We start from the raw sequence: 13,055 nt of genomic DNA on the forward strand, positions 1-13,055 counted from the left end.
AAAGTAATGAAAAAATCTGCACAAAGTAATGAAAAAATGTAGGACAACCCCTCTCCAATGTTTCTTATGTCATGCTGATGCTTTAATATTTACATAAGCATTTTCAAGGAGCTATTTCACATACTGCTTCTCATTGAATTTAATGTACATTTACTCTCCAGAGTAAATGAAATCAGCCAGATCCAGGCAAACATCTGTCAGAATCCAATAGATATGATTAAAAGGTTTTCTACAAATCTAGATTTTAGAAACGCTTAAGGAGCTATATTGCAAATCTTTTGAACTGCAGACTTCAATTTGAGATAGGATACAATAGTAAGGGCCCCATTTGCCTGTCTAGACCATGGGCACATACCATTTTTATTTTGTTGTACTTATGTTCCCCCTGAAGGCCAAGAAGACTGTGACAACGGCACCAGAGGGCACATGGCCAAATGTTACAGTTTACTGTTTAGGCTTTTGTTGCAATACAAGTTGAAGAAGGCTTACCACGTGTACAAACACATTACAAAAAATGTCTGTGGAGATTCTCAGTTATCCAGGTCATGGTGGCCCTAAAGGTACTTCCTCCCCCCCCAAAAAGCAATTCATTTATGACTGAAGAAGCTTCGTGGATGAAGTGAAATGTCTTCAAGGAAAAAAAAATCAAGTTGCCTTTTGAAGAAGAAAAAAAAGCACCTTTGGGACACTTTACAAAAAAGACAAACAATCACAGTAATACATTTCAGCGATTTATTTCTCTATCTATGAAGCAAATGTATTGTTGTTTACCTGAGGTACATCCTCCTCCTGTGTCACATTAACAAAATTCTCAAACATGGCTACCATTGAGGGTGCAGCTATTACGTGACAATTCACAAGATCAGAAAGAAAGCGCACCTGCAGAAAGAGAGCATCCAGCCATTTCTCAATCATGTATTTACCCAAAGCAAGAGATCTCATAAAGCCAGGCAAGATCTCTGAAGAAACCTAGACTGTATCTGGTTCAGCATCTTTTACTGGGGTAATGGGAATCCCAGGACCAATATCCAACTGAATGGCCACTTAAACCTGGTTTATTATCAAAATACCAGAAGTCTAGGTCAGGAAATTGCAAAAACTGGCACCATTCACATTACAGAGCTGCTATGACAAAGTCAGTAGAAATAAGACAGTGAAAAAGTTTGGATGGGTGTACAGTATTATACGATCACACAAAATTACGTTTTTTATCTTTACAGTCCAAAAGGTAAAATGGTGAGCTCTTCAAATCCACTGAAACATACCACAGTCTAAACATAGGTATAGGTTCTAATTGTTTACCGATGGTTTAAAGTTACAGTGGCCTTGGAAAAATCAATTTGCCACTTATCCTCAGGCTGACAACTGTCACACCATCCATATGGTCACAGTAAAACTGCAACTGGGCACTTGACAACTAGCTCACATTTTCAACCAGCTGCAACATCTTGCAGTCGTGTGATCACGAGTTGTAACTTTCCCAGCCAGTTTCTGACAAGCAATATTAATTGGGAAATCTGGATTCAGTTCACCCCCCCCAATTTGCTTAATGAGCATGTGGTTTGCTTAATAGCTATGGTAAAAATGACCATAAAATCAGATCCAGCCATGTGAGGATTCTCTTAATGTCTTAATCAATCATCACAGCAAATGATTCACTTGAGAATGTGAGGAGTGAAATTCAAGTCTCAATTGTGGATATATGTAAAATATAACCTGCAAAAGTCTCTTAAGGTATGAAAACAACTTACTAAATAGACAGCTTCATTGTACAGGTTGGCTTTCAAGCATTCTTTCAGCTGACGTATCATGGCTTCTACAAACTCTCCGCCAAAATTGTAGTTCCTGGCATTCAGCAAGCCAACAAGAGTTGTGTAAATAGTCATCTTCTGTGGTAACAGACGTGCACTGATGTTTTTTTTTTCATAAAAGAGAGAGAAAGTAGTATCAAACAATTTCACTGATCAAAGCTGTGATCTCATTACTCCTATTTATAGTTAATTCAAGCTATTTGAGATGCATACCTTTTTGAGAAGAACCAGTATACATTAAAAATAAAGGTACTGCTAGAGCCAATTCAGTTTTCATCCAATGCTAATACTGCAATTCCAACTGGAAAATCAAACTCAATTGTATGTACCGTAATTATGCATAGTCCTCCATTGTGTTGATGTTGTCTCCCAATCCCAAATTTAATTTAGTTTCAGATTGAGAAGGCCATGTGTTCCTTGCAAAGGAGGTCATTAGTTGAAAGGAGAAGATGTAATGAGCAAAAAATCAGACAAAAACGTAATCCTTTCTTTAAACGTTCATGAAAATTCCAGAGTAAGCTTGCACTGCAAATCAATGTACTGCTGTAGAAAACAATTAAGAGAATTGTATTGCTGTTACTGAGCCTGAATGATCAGCAGTAGGGAACCATTCTGACACCGTTGCTCCTCTCTGCTCTCCTTCCTAATTATCCCATAATTGCTTCCAAGTTTCAAAAATTCTTTAAACAGGATAAAATATGCAGGCAGACGATATATACAATAAAATGCTTTGGTAAAAGTGACCGTTTTCAAAAACAGTTATTTAAAAACCTTTGCTGTAAGTAGTGTATTATCACCTAGATCCACAAATCGTTTGCATACATACACTGTGCAAAGGAGTTTCAGTATTTTGCTTTTGTAGTTTGGTAGATCTGCCTCCAAAACTCCAGCCAAGCCTTCTATTCTGCTTTCCAAAGAGAAAAGACTCTGAAAGGGAATAAAATATTTTTAAAAAATCACTATCAAGCGTATTGTATCAAGATTTCTTTTCCCTCCATGGATTGCAGTGAGTATGGCATTGATTCTGCCATGTCACCAGAAGGTTTTGGAATTCTCCTTCTCCCACATATAAAGAGAAGAAGGTTTTCTTAGTAAAAGGAACACATCAAGTTGTTGGGATGCTTCTTGTTAAAAAATGAAGTAGAATCTCATTAAAATTTAAACTTGGAAAGGCTCTGAACTTATGAAGTGGGTCTGCATGACCCCTGGGGATCATCCCATCACACCTTAAGTTTGTGAAGCTATTGCCTCAGTTGGAAAAAGCTTCCTTCAAGGAGGGAGTTAAAGAAAGGAAGCATATCCCTTCAACTTGATATATTATCCTTAGTGAATATGCCATTTGACCAGTGAATAAATACAAATTTGCTCATGCCTCATATAGACAAATGTGTGCATTTCTTTCCTAGTTCCAATGCTAGGAAAGATGGTTAAGAAGAAATGGGTGCCCTGAGGCTGGGCAGACCCAAAAAGTTATTGTAGGTCCCCTCTGTTCTTATAGAAAATGGCTTCATTTTTAATATTTCTGAAGGCCGCCCTGCGGAGCTGCTGGCTCTGAATGATGAGAAATAAAGATTCCTTTTGGTTGGTATATGATAAGCTGATCAGCAAATTTTGATGAACTCAAGTTATCCTTATTCATGGTTTAAAATGATACAAGTGTAGCTTGTTAAATTCTGTACTTTAAAATAAAATTCCTTTATCAAGGGAATGTAAAAATATTAATATAATTAGTACAGATTTTAACAACAGTGATAATAAATAATAGCTGCTATGCTGTGGAATTGAATATAAGGTTACAACTGTAACCTTATACATTATTTTTACATATTTCAAAAATAGCAATTGCTCTCTGTAGCAAAAATGTGGAAATGAAATTTCCTAACTGTAATTTCATTTATACACTTTTAATTTGGTCTTGTCGCTTAACGTTATTCACTTAAGGAATGAGTTCAGCAAAATGATTCTGACACAATGCTCCTTGTTATATTCTGTTTCTTTTCCTTTTTATAGGCTATTTTAAGTCACTATTTTTTCCTCTACTGAAGCAAAACTATAATTATTGAGATTCTACATGGATAAAGAGAATTATTAATGGAAATTCAGATATAGTGAGTATTGATAGGCCTGCAGTACAACAAGGCCACAGTATAATAAATATCTATACGATTGAGTTTCTAATACCGGTATAAAAATACTGAAAAACTCTAATCAGTCCACCAGGAACAGCTGATCAACTTAGCAGCCACATACAGTAATACTTTGGTACTCAACTGCTTTGAAACTCATCAAATTTGGTACTCAACACATTTTGATATGAAAATTTTGACCCGGTACTCTTTGTTTGTTTGGTATTCAACGCACAAGCTAGAACTTATCACAAGCTAGAACTTATTACAAGCTAGAACTTATCGGTGTCGGCTGCCTTGTGATTCACTACAATATTCCTTATGGGAACAATTTGTTTGGTACTCATTGCGCCTCCTGGAACCAATTAATGTCGAGTATTGAGGTATCACTGTAATGTTTTCTTACTATTGATTAGAAAACTGAAAAATCAAGTAGAGTCGAATTGACTGCTAAAACAGAACATTAACCATCCATCCATCCAAAAGTTCAATATTTGTATTAGTTCACACAAAAAACCCACAAAAATATGAAGGTGCTAGTCTTTCATACCTTTTCTCCCACTTTGCATATTAGAGATTCCAATCGTTCTGCAATAGATACTTTCCTTTTCTTGTATGGTTGATCTATTTCAGTGAGACAAAATAGAAACACTGTTTCACGAGCAAAAATGAGGTGCCATAAGGTGTGAGAGGCTGTCTCAATTATAGTACAGTAGTAAGATTCAAACAGGCTGCATTTATACATGTTTCCACAATTTATTTCAGTAAAATGACATATTATATGACGGTACATTGCAACGATCCCATTGTTTACCTAGAAAAAAAGATTTTTTTAAAAATTCACAGTTCAGTTCCAGTTTTGTCCTTTTAAATTATATTTGGAATCTGACTAGAATAATTTGTTAATAACAGAAATCTGTTTTTTCCTCCTCTTCCAACTTTTTTATCTTTTTTTTACGCTAGCTGAAAACAAGAACCACTTGTTCCTTTATTTTTTTTTAACTGGCCTATATGCACCAGAATCCTTTCGGCTGTCATGCCCCTGGTGGGGACTGACTCTGAGGGAGAGGAGGAACAGCTGACAGGGAGTGGAAGTGTGGCTCTGGAGGTTGTGGAGGCTGGGGAAGGTCAGAGGCCCGCTGGGCAGTCAGAGGAGGACCCAGGCCCATCCCCTCTCCATCTTAGGGCACGCAGGGAGGAGAGGATAAGGGAGAGACATGGTCTCCTCAGGAGGAGAGGGCCTTGATCCTCTTCATGGGCTGCAGCTGTGACAACCAAATAAGAGGACGGGCGAGTGCTGGAAACAAAGCGTGGAAATATCTCTAGTTTATTGTTAATCTCTGAGTTTGGTGTCCTTCCCAGTGTGTGTTCCAATATCCGTGGACGTTTTCCAGCCCTTATCTTGCCTGGTTTGTGTTGTTTTTTACCCTTTATAATTTCAATGGCATTTTTAGTTTAAACAGCATTTCCTCCTTCTTGTAACTGTTCGTGTGGGATTTTTTTTTTGTCTCCAGTCAAGGATATTTGGAGCTTGGAAGCAAAGTGAAGGAATAAAGGGGGCTTCACCTGTTTTTTATGACTGTGTTTATTTTGTATCCCACCCTGGGTCATCACATCAACTGAAGAGGTAAGAAATATTGAACAAATGAAAGTACAAGTCATATTATTATTATGTAAAATACAGTAGCAGAAGGTAGAAAAGTGCCCACCATGTTGTCCCTTTCTAATTCTATGTATTCTGTATTTTTGAAGAGGGAATCATATGCCAGAATGGGGAAACAAAGAAGCCAAATTTTACAAAAGGAGTAATTCACAGGAAATGATTCCCAAAAGCCCCAAAGGACCCCCATGTCAAGCTAAAAAATTTAAAATGTAAAACCGAAGAAAAAGGCAACAAATTTTGTGCCAATCCGATAAACTAATATACTCCAAAGAAAAAGGGGATTCCGGAGAGGGGAAATTGGAGGGGGGGGGGAATTAAGCGAGCAAATACAAACTAAGGAACCATTCACATCTACTTATCATTTGGTTTAATGCTAGTAGAAAAGGAGCCCAAACCCAATCAAGCTACGATGAAAATGGAGGAATATCTAAACCTATGTAACACATTTTAAAGTTCTCTGTTTACATGAAAGCATCAGGGAATATGCAAACCTTCACATGACTTTTCAAGGTCCAGTAGCTAAGTAGGGCATGTAAAAGTTTAATCAATCTAGCCACTTGGAAATGAAAACATTAGCTGCCAAGATCCCTTAGTCTTCCACGCTGTATGTGTAACATCTGTGGAAGCCCATGTGGGTCACATGGATTATATCCACCTTTCATTTATAGTCTAACAGTGCCAATTGTTTTTTCTTTCATCCAATCGTGTATCAGAGATTGCCTACACCAGGGGTGTCAAACTCAAGCTCGTAGGCCGGAATGTGTTTAGATCTGGCCCGTGGGCCACTCTGGAAACAAAGGACTGGCCCGTGGTGCCTCTACCAACAAAAATGGAGCTCCGTTTTCACTGGCATGAGGGTTCAAGGAGGTCGCTGCAGCCGAAAACAGAGTTCGGGAGCCCATTTTTGCTGGCAGAGCGCTAGGCTCGCCATAGGTGCCCCAAACACAAGTTACGTCGAGCTGGCCACGCCTACCCTGGCTCCCCCAAGGTCAAACACAACCCTGATGTGGCTCTCAATGAAATTGAATTTGACACCCCTGGCCTAGACTAATCCCTGCAATTTTCTTGGCAAGATTTTTTTTTGTTCAGAACGGTTTGCCATCGCTTCCTTCTTAGGGCAGAAAGTGATTGTCCCAAGCTCACCCAGCTGGCTTTACACCTAAGGCAGGACTACAGGTAGTCCTCGAGTTAGGAATGTAATGGAGCCTGCCAATTACATTCATAACTCGAGGACTTGTAGGAGTGAATTGTGTAACTTGACCACAATCACTCCCCGATTTCACTCATGCATTCACTAATCAAATGCGTGAGTTGTTAAGTGCACATGAGGTATCTTAGAGTGGGGATCTAAGGATGGAACAGGTCACCTGTTTCAGACCACCCAAGGCCTCCCCTGACCCACTGGGATACCTCATGCTCCCACCCCTGGGGTCCCCACAATTGCTCTCCCCTCCATCGTGCCATGCCAGGTCACTTACCTTGTGAAGATCTGTCTTCTTTCCAGTCCCTCTCCCGCGGTTTCTTTGCCGGCTTGCAGTCTCGGCATGAAGAGTGCTTCCAAGCCAATGAGATTTTGGGATAGCAAAATCGGCTTGCTTCAAGTCTCCCATTGGCTTGTAATGCTCTTCGTGCCAAGACTGGAATACAGCGAAAGGCGTTTACAAGCCAATGGGACGCTTGGAGCAAAGGCAATTTCACTGCCCCTTGTTGGCTTGCATGCGCTCTTCAGCCAGATCTGGTATAGGCCTCAGTTTGCAAAGAACCAAGGTCTAAATTACTGTAGTGCAAGATCACACGTGATCTCTAGTGCGATATTTCACACCACTGATCTCGTGTGATCTCTCAGTACTTTAGGCCTGTTTTCTGCAAATGCCCAGAAGCAGGCAAAGGAACCGATGGCTCACTAGATCATCGCAAGGTGAATCTCCACAGGCCCAAAGGCTTTGGAGACCTGGGGGGGGGCTAGGTCGTAACTTCAAACAGTTGCTGAGTGACCTGTTGTAACTTGTGGATTATCTGTACTGTACAATTCATAGTCTTCCAGTTTCTAACCTGATGCCTTAACAACTATACTAAATTGGCTCTAATATTAATAGTTTAATATGTTGTTATAGAACATTTATGATTTTAAAAGAATAAGAGAAACACAATAGCTTTCTTACAGCCATATATAATTTTGAATAAATAAGGAATTACTGACTATAAGTGCTCTATATTTGCAGAAATCTTGAGCAGCACAGCCCAGAAAATGATCTTGTCTTTACTAAGGCTAACAAAAAGCATTTTGGGATATATTTCCAGAAGGAAACTTTACAGTAGGTTGGGCACTGGGAAAGCTCACTTATATTCAACACTGCCTCCAAGCAAATGAAATTTGTCCAAGAGGGATTGGTTGCCTCTATTCCTTCAAAGAGCATATGATTAGCATTTATCAAACTGGTTGTTAAAATCATAACAACAGGCTCAAGAATCTCTTAAATAGAATGAATGCTCATCTCTGAAACAGAGCAAGCATTCACTCAGTCGACAAATCTCTCTGCCAATATAAAAGGGAAATAATACTTTTATGCACAGATTTATAAAGTTATATTTCTGTCTCTTGGTTGAACAGAATGAATAGAGGAAAAGGCTTGTTGGCACAAGGACTGTAGCTTAAATTTCTCAGAAAGCAAAGAAGGTATTTTCCCTTCATTTCCATAGGTTGAAAAAGTTGTGATAATTTATTGTCTGGCTCTACAGTCAGAAGCTAGGTTTCTTGGTTAGCTCATTATTTATGAGTAATATGCCCACATTATATACTATGAATGATATATGATATAGTATGCATTTCATTCTTACAAAAGGAGGTATTTTACCTTTGGCCAAATAAAGTTGAACTTAGTATTAATTTATCCATGAGATGATCTGAAGGTATCTACACTATATAAAAGTCTGCTCTATTTATAGAATCTACTGCCTATATGGCTGGTTAAGTGGGAGAAGACTTGACTGAACTTGTGATTTTTGCCAACCTTTTTTGCAATCATTTGCAAGTAGACAATTTGTAAATAATTGGATCTCAAACATAAAATGGGATGGGAAATCAAACTCTTTCACGCAGTTCGTGTTGAAAAATCAGCTATGCCAGAGAGAACCGAACTAAACGAAAAGCTAGGTCTACTACTACTACTGCAGGAATAGTATGTTGTTACCTGTCCTGCAATTCAGTTCCAATCTGATTGTATGTGAAAAGGAATGCTAACAACTGAACACAGGTAGCACAAAGCACCAACATACTGTTGCAAAAAGAGTAAGCAACAAATTATGACTCTACTCACTTGGGAATAAATGTTAAATTTATATATAATCATAAAATGTGCTCAGAAATGGAAGTGTCTGTTCTGTTCTTCGTAACTAATGCCAGAAAATCAAACGTACGGGAAACCATGGCCCAAGTGCCAGGAAAACCCAGTATATGAAATATGGCCTCTGAATGCCAAATGGTAATGGTAATTATTCTTTTCTTTGATTCTCAAACCTAGAAAGAGTATCTGTTGAAGATGTGAACAGTTAGACCTGTGATACTAACATACTTATTGTTATAACGGTGTATAAATGTGTACATCCACCAAAGGAGTATATCAGTTGGGAGAGAAATTTATATATACTTGATTATACTTGATTGTGCAATAAAAATGTATTTCTTTTAAGCAATTTTTCTCTCCTGTTCAAATTTTTCACATCACTAATCTCAGGCTCAAACGTCTGTTATAACAACAACCAATCTAAACATCTGGCTGATTGTGTGACCAACCATTATATATATATATATTCTTAACTTTTCGCGGGTACTTACATGTATGGTATTCAGCTTTGTTCGGGTATTTTCCCACGTCATTGTAGTTGTGCTTTTAAAGTTGTAGCAACATTTCGGCAGAATCTCATCTGCCATCATCAGGCTTCTGTGTTGTGTTCGTCTGGTGCCTGATGATGGCAGATGAGATTCTGCCGAAACGTTGCTACAACTTTAAAAGAACAACTATAATGACGTGGAAAATACCGAACAAAGCTGAATACCATATATGTAAGTACCAGCAAACTTCACACACACACACACACACACACATATATATATATCTTTGGTTTCGTTGAAGTATCTGGCGACGTTTGATGAAGTCTCATTCATCATCTTCAGGCTTGTGTCTTGGCTTTGTGCTTCTCGGAGCACAAAGCCGAGACACAAGCCTGAAGATGATGAATGAGACTTCATCAAACGTCACCTAGATACTTCTAATTTTACATGGGAGAAAACCCGAATAACCAAAGATCCACATACAAATACCTGCGAAAACTTCAGAAATATATATATATATATATATATATATATATATATATATATATATATATATATATATATATATATAATATGTATGTATGTATGTATGTATGTATATATAGATAGATAGATAGATATAGATATAGATATAGATATAGATAGATATAGATAGATATAGATATAGATAGATATAGATAGATATAGATAGATATAGATATAGATATAGATATAGATAGATAGATAGATGCATGCAAACAGAAGTAGAATGATTGTGGCAAAAGAAAAGAAAGCTGGTACCAATAATAGGAACCTTGGATGCGATTTTAAAATATCTGGAGCATCAGTTGAAAACTATCAATATTGACAAAATCACTATCAGTCAACTACAAAAAAGCAGTTTTACATGGAAAAGCTTTTATCCTGCAATGATACCTTTAATATTATTAAACAAACAGGTCCTTAGGAAGACAACAAAAATGGTAAATCCAGTCTCTCCGACTGTGTGGCTAACCATAACTGATTTTGTTTCTAATCTCATATGGAAATCTGCAATGGATTCTTACACACTGGAACACTGACATCTATTTGCACATATAAACATTCTAGAAAACTGAAACTGAGAGATAAGATAGAAGTTTCAGATTGCAGAAGTAAAGAAGGCCTGTAAGCTATTCCTGAGAAAAGTCTTCCATATCCCAGGAGCAGGACGCAGCCACCTAGATTTATTCTGGCATTCATCTCCGTTTTTGATGTTACAGAATTAGCCTGGATACAAATATTGTCAAAGGCTTGACCTGGCTATTTTTTAAACTCTATGCAAATAGAACCCTGGGTGAAAATAACCTCCTTCTCTTCAGTACAGATAGTCTTCGACTTACAACAGTTTCTTTTAGTGATTGTTCAAAGTTACAACAGCACTAAAAAAAAAACTGCACTCACGACCGTTTTTCACACTTACAACCTTTGCAGCATCCCCACGGCCACCTGATCAAAATCCAGATGCTTGGCAAGTGGCTCATATTTATGACGGCTGAAATGTCCCAAGGTTATGCGATCTCCCTTTTGCAACCTTACAAAGGCAACTGGGAAGTCAGGTTCACTTAACAACGGCGTTACTAACTTAACAACCGCCCCGATTCACTGAAAGGTCGTAAAATGGGGACAAAACTCACTTAACACGTCTCTCATTTTAGCAACAGAAATTTCGGGCTCTTATTCTGGTCGTTAAGTCGAGGACTACCTGGTAATGTAACCACATAAGGAGCCTAAAAGAGAACCCAAGATTTTTGCCCGTGGCAAAATCTTGCCCGCACTGAAAACTCCCGACTGAAGAGCGCTGGCATCTCTACTTCACAGCTCAGAGAGCGAGCAGAGCGGGGTGTTTTCTTCCCCCCGCCCCCCCTCCCGACTTGGCCGATCCAAGCACAGAAGATCAACTGGCCCGACCGCCACTCCGGCTGCTTTCTGATTCTTTCAAACGGCTTAGACCGGGGGCGATGGGGATGCCACCATGATATCCTGCTCCGGAGCAGCAACGGCGCGGGCTCAAGGAGAAAGACTCGGCCTCGCAGACATTTCGCCCTCCGTTTTCCCTTCCCTCCCGCTCACCATCGTTCTCGTCCCTGTGCCGCCTGCGCGACATGGCTCGACCCTTCCTCCGGCTCGGCGGACGACCTTAGGGCGCTCTGGAGGCGGGGAGCGGGGGCGGAAAGGATGAGAGCAGCAACCGACACTCGGGAGCGTTCGCCGGAAATCGCCGTCGCCGTGCAAACTGCCCCCCGCCCCAAGCCCTGAGAAAGACAGCGAGTGAGCGGGCGAGCGAGCCACTGAACGCGGACCTCCGCTTCTCTCCGCCCTTGGTTGCTTCCGGCCCGCCGGCAGGTTCTTCCGGTGGCGTCTGGGCGGGGGAGGAGGAACCAGCGAGGAGTTCTGGAATGGGACAGAATACGAACGGAGTTGTTCCGGGTCAGGTCAAGGCTAAGGGACGGTCTACCACTTGGGAGACTTCCTGAGAAACGTAAACAAACAAACGTCTATGGAGATTCTCGGTCATGCGGGTCACGCTTGTCCCAAAGGTGTTTTTTCAAGCTGCAAGTGGACTTTCTTTCTTTTTCCTTGAAGACGTTTCCCTTGTCATCTTGGGTGAGAACGTCTTCAAGGAAAAACAAGGAAGTCCACTTGCAGTTTGAAAAGGCACCTTTGAGGCAAACAAACAAAACACCCCTGTCCTCTTCCCCTCCCAAAATATGCTATGCATCTTTGTTGTTGTGCTTCTTTAGGGGAAAACTCGACTGATAATGTAGGTTTCTGATTAGTGGTTAAAAGAGAGGATGTGAGGACAGATATACAAACTGAAACAAATTCAGAATTAATCTCCAATATATCTGATATTCCTTATGGGGTGATAATTAAATTCTGTAAGGTTGTTTAGTTAATTTTTCCATCGTTTCCAAGATCATAATTTTCTCATGATCTTTATGAACTCAATTTACATTCCTACAGTGAAAATTTGATTTCGAGAAAGGACAGAATGTAAGTCTTAAATATCTTCTTTGTAGTTAAAAATACAGGGACAGTTGGCATGATTGAGATTCTGAATTACAGGTTGCATTACTTCATAATTTTTTGAACTTTTCCAAAAATCACGGGTACTTACATGTATGGTATTCAGCTTTGTTCGGGTATTTTCCCACGTCATTGTAGTTGTGCTTTTAAAGTTGTAGCAACGTTTCGGCAGAATCTCATCTGCCATATATATATAATTAGATATATCTTTCTGAATAAAATAAAATGTTTTGATCTTACGTGTTTTGAATATATTTTATGTCGTTTAACTATGTCAGTGGAGTGGAATTGTGGTTTAAGTCAAAGTGAAGAACTTTTATGGTTGTAATCCTGAGTATGCTTGTTTGAAGAGTGATTGGATGCAAATGCTGGGATTATTACATGCCATGCCAACCCAAAGAATGCTGCCACCTTAACGTATTCCTCCTCCATTTGTATGCTTCAGTTTCTTTCACCTATTTGAGTTTTCTGAGAATGGATCTTACACATTAAATTTGTCATGTTTACAAGCTCTATGCAATTCCACCCCCTCTCCTCTGTTCAATCTTGTCCGATTCTCTTAGAGACAGCCTAAG

General features: G+C 39.3%; 1 protein-coding gene across 1 annotated transcript in view; it reads right to left on the reverse strand.

The window, feature by feature from the left end:
* LOC113415497 (nuclear cap-binding protein subunit 1) overlaps positions 1 to 11,870 on the reverse strand; it is a 31,930-nt gene extending 20,060 nt beyond the window's left edge. Inside the window, exons 1-5 of the mRNA XM_026672925.2 lie at positions 11,524 to 11,870; positions 4,488 to 4,561; positions 2,638 to 2,738; positions 1,752 to 1,908; positions 772 to 879 (exon numbers count right to left, since the gene is read on the reverse strand). Coding sequence (XP_026528710.1) covers positions 772 to 879; positions 1,752 to 1,908; positions 2,638 to 2,738; positions 4,488 to 4,561; positions 11,524 to 11,557 — 474 coding nt within the window. The 5' untranslated portion in view covers positions 11,558 to 11,870. The remainder of the gene's footprint in view (positions 1 to 771; positions 880 to 1,751; positions 1,909 to 2,637; positions 2,739 to 4,487; positions 4,562 to 11,523) is intronic.
* Positions 11,871 to 13,055: the final 1,185 nt, after the last annotated feature.

Source organism: Notechis scutatus, chromosome 2 (genome assembly GCF_049901735.1).
Source record: "Notechis scutatus isolate UNSWTSFEM ecotype Mainland chromosome 2, rNotScu1.2, whole genome shotgun sequence".
Classification (NCBI taxonomy): domain Eukaryota; kingdom Metazoa; phylum Chordata; class Lepidosauria; order Squamata; family Elapidae; genus Notechis; species Notechis scutatus.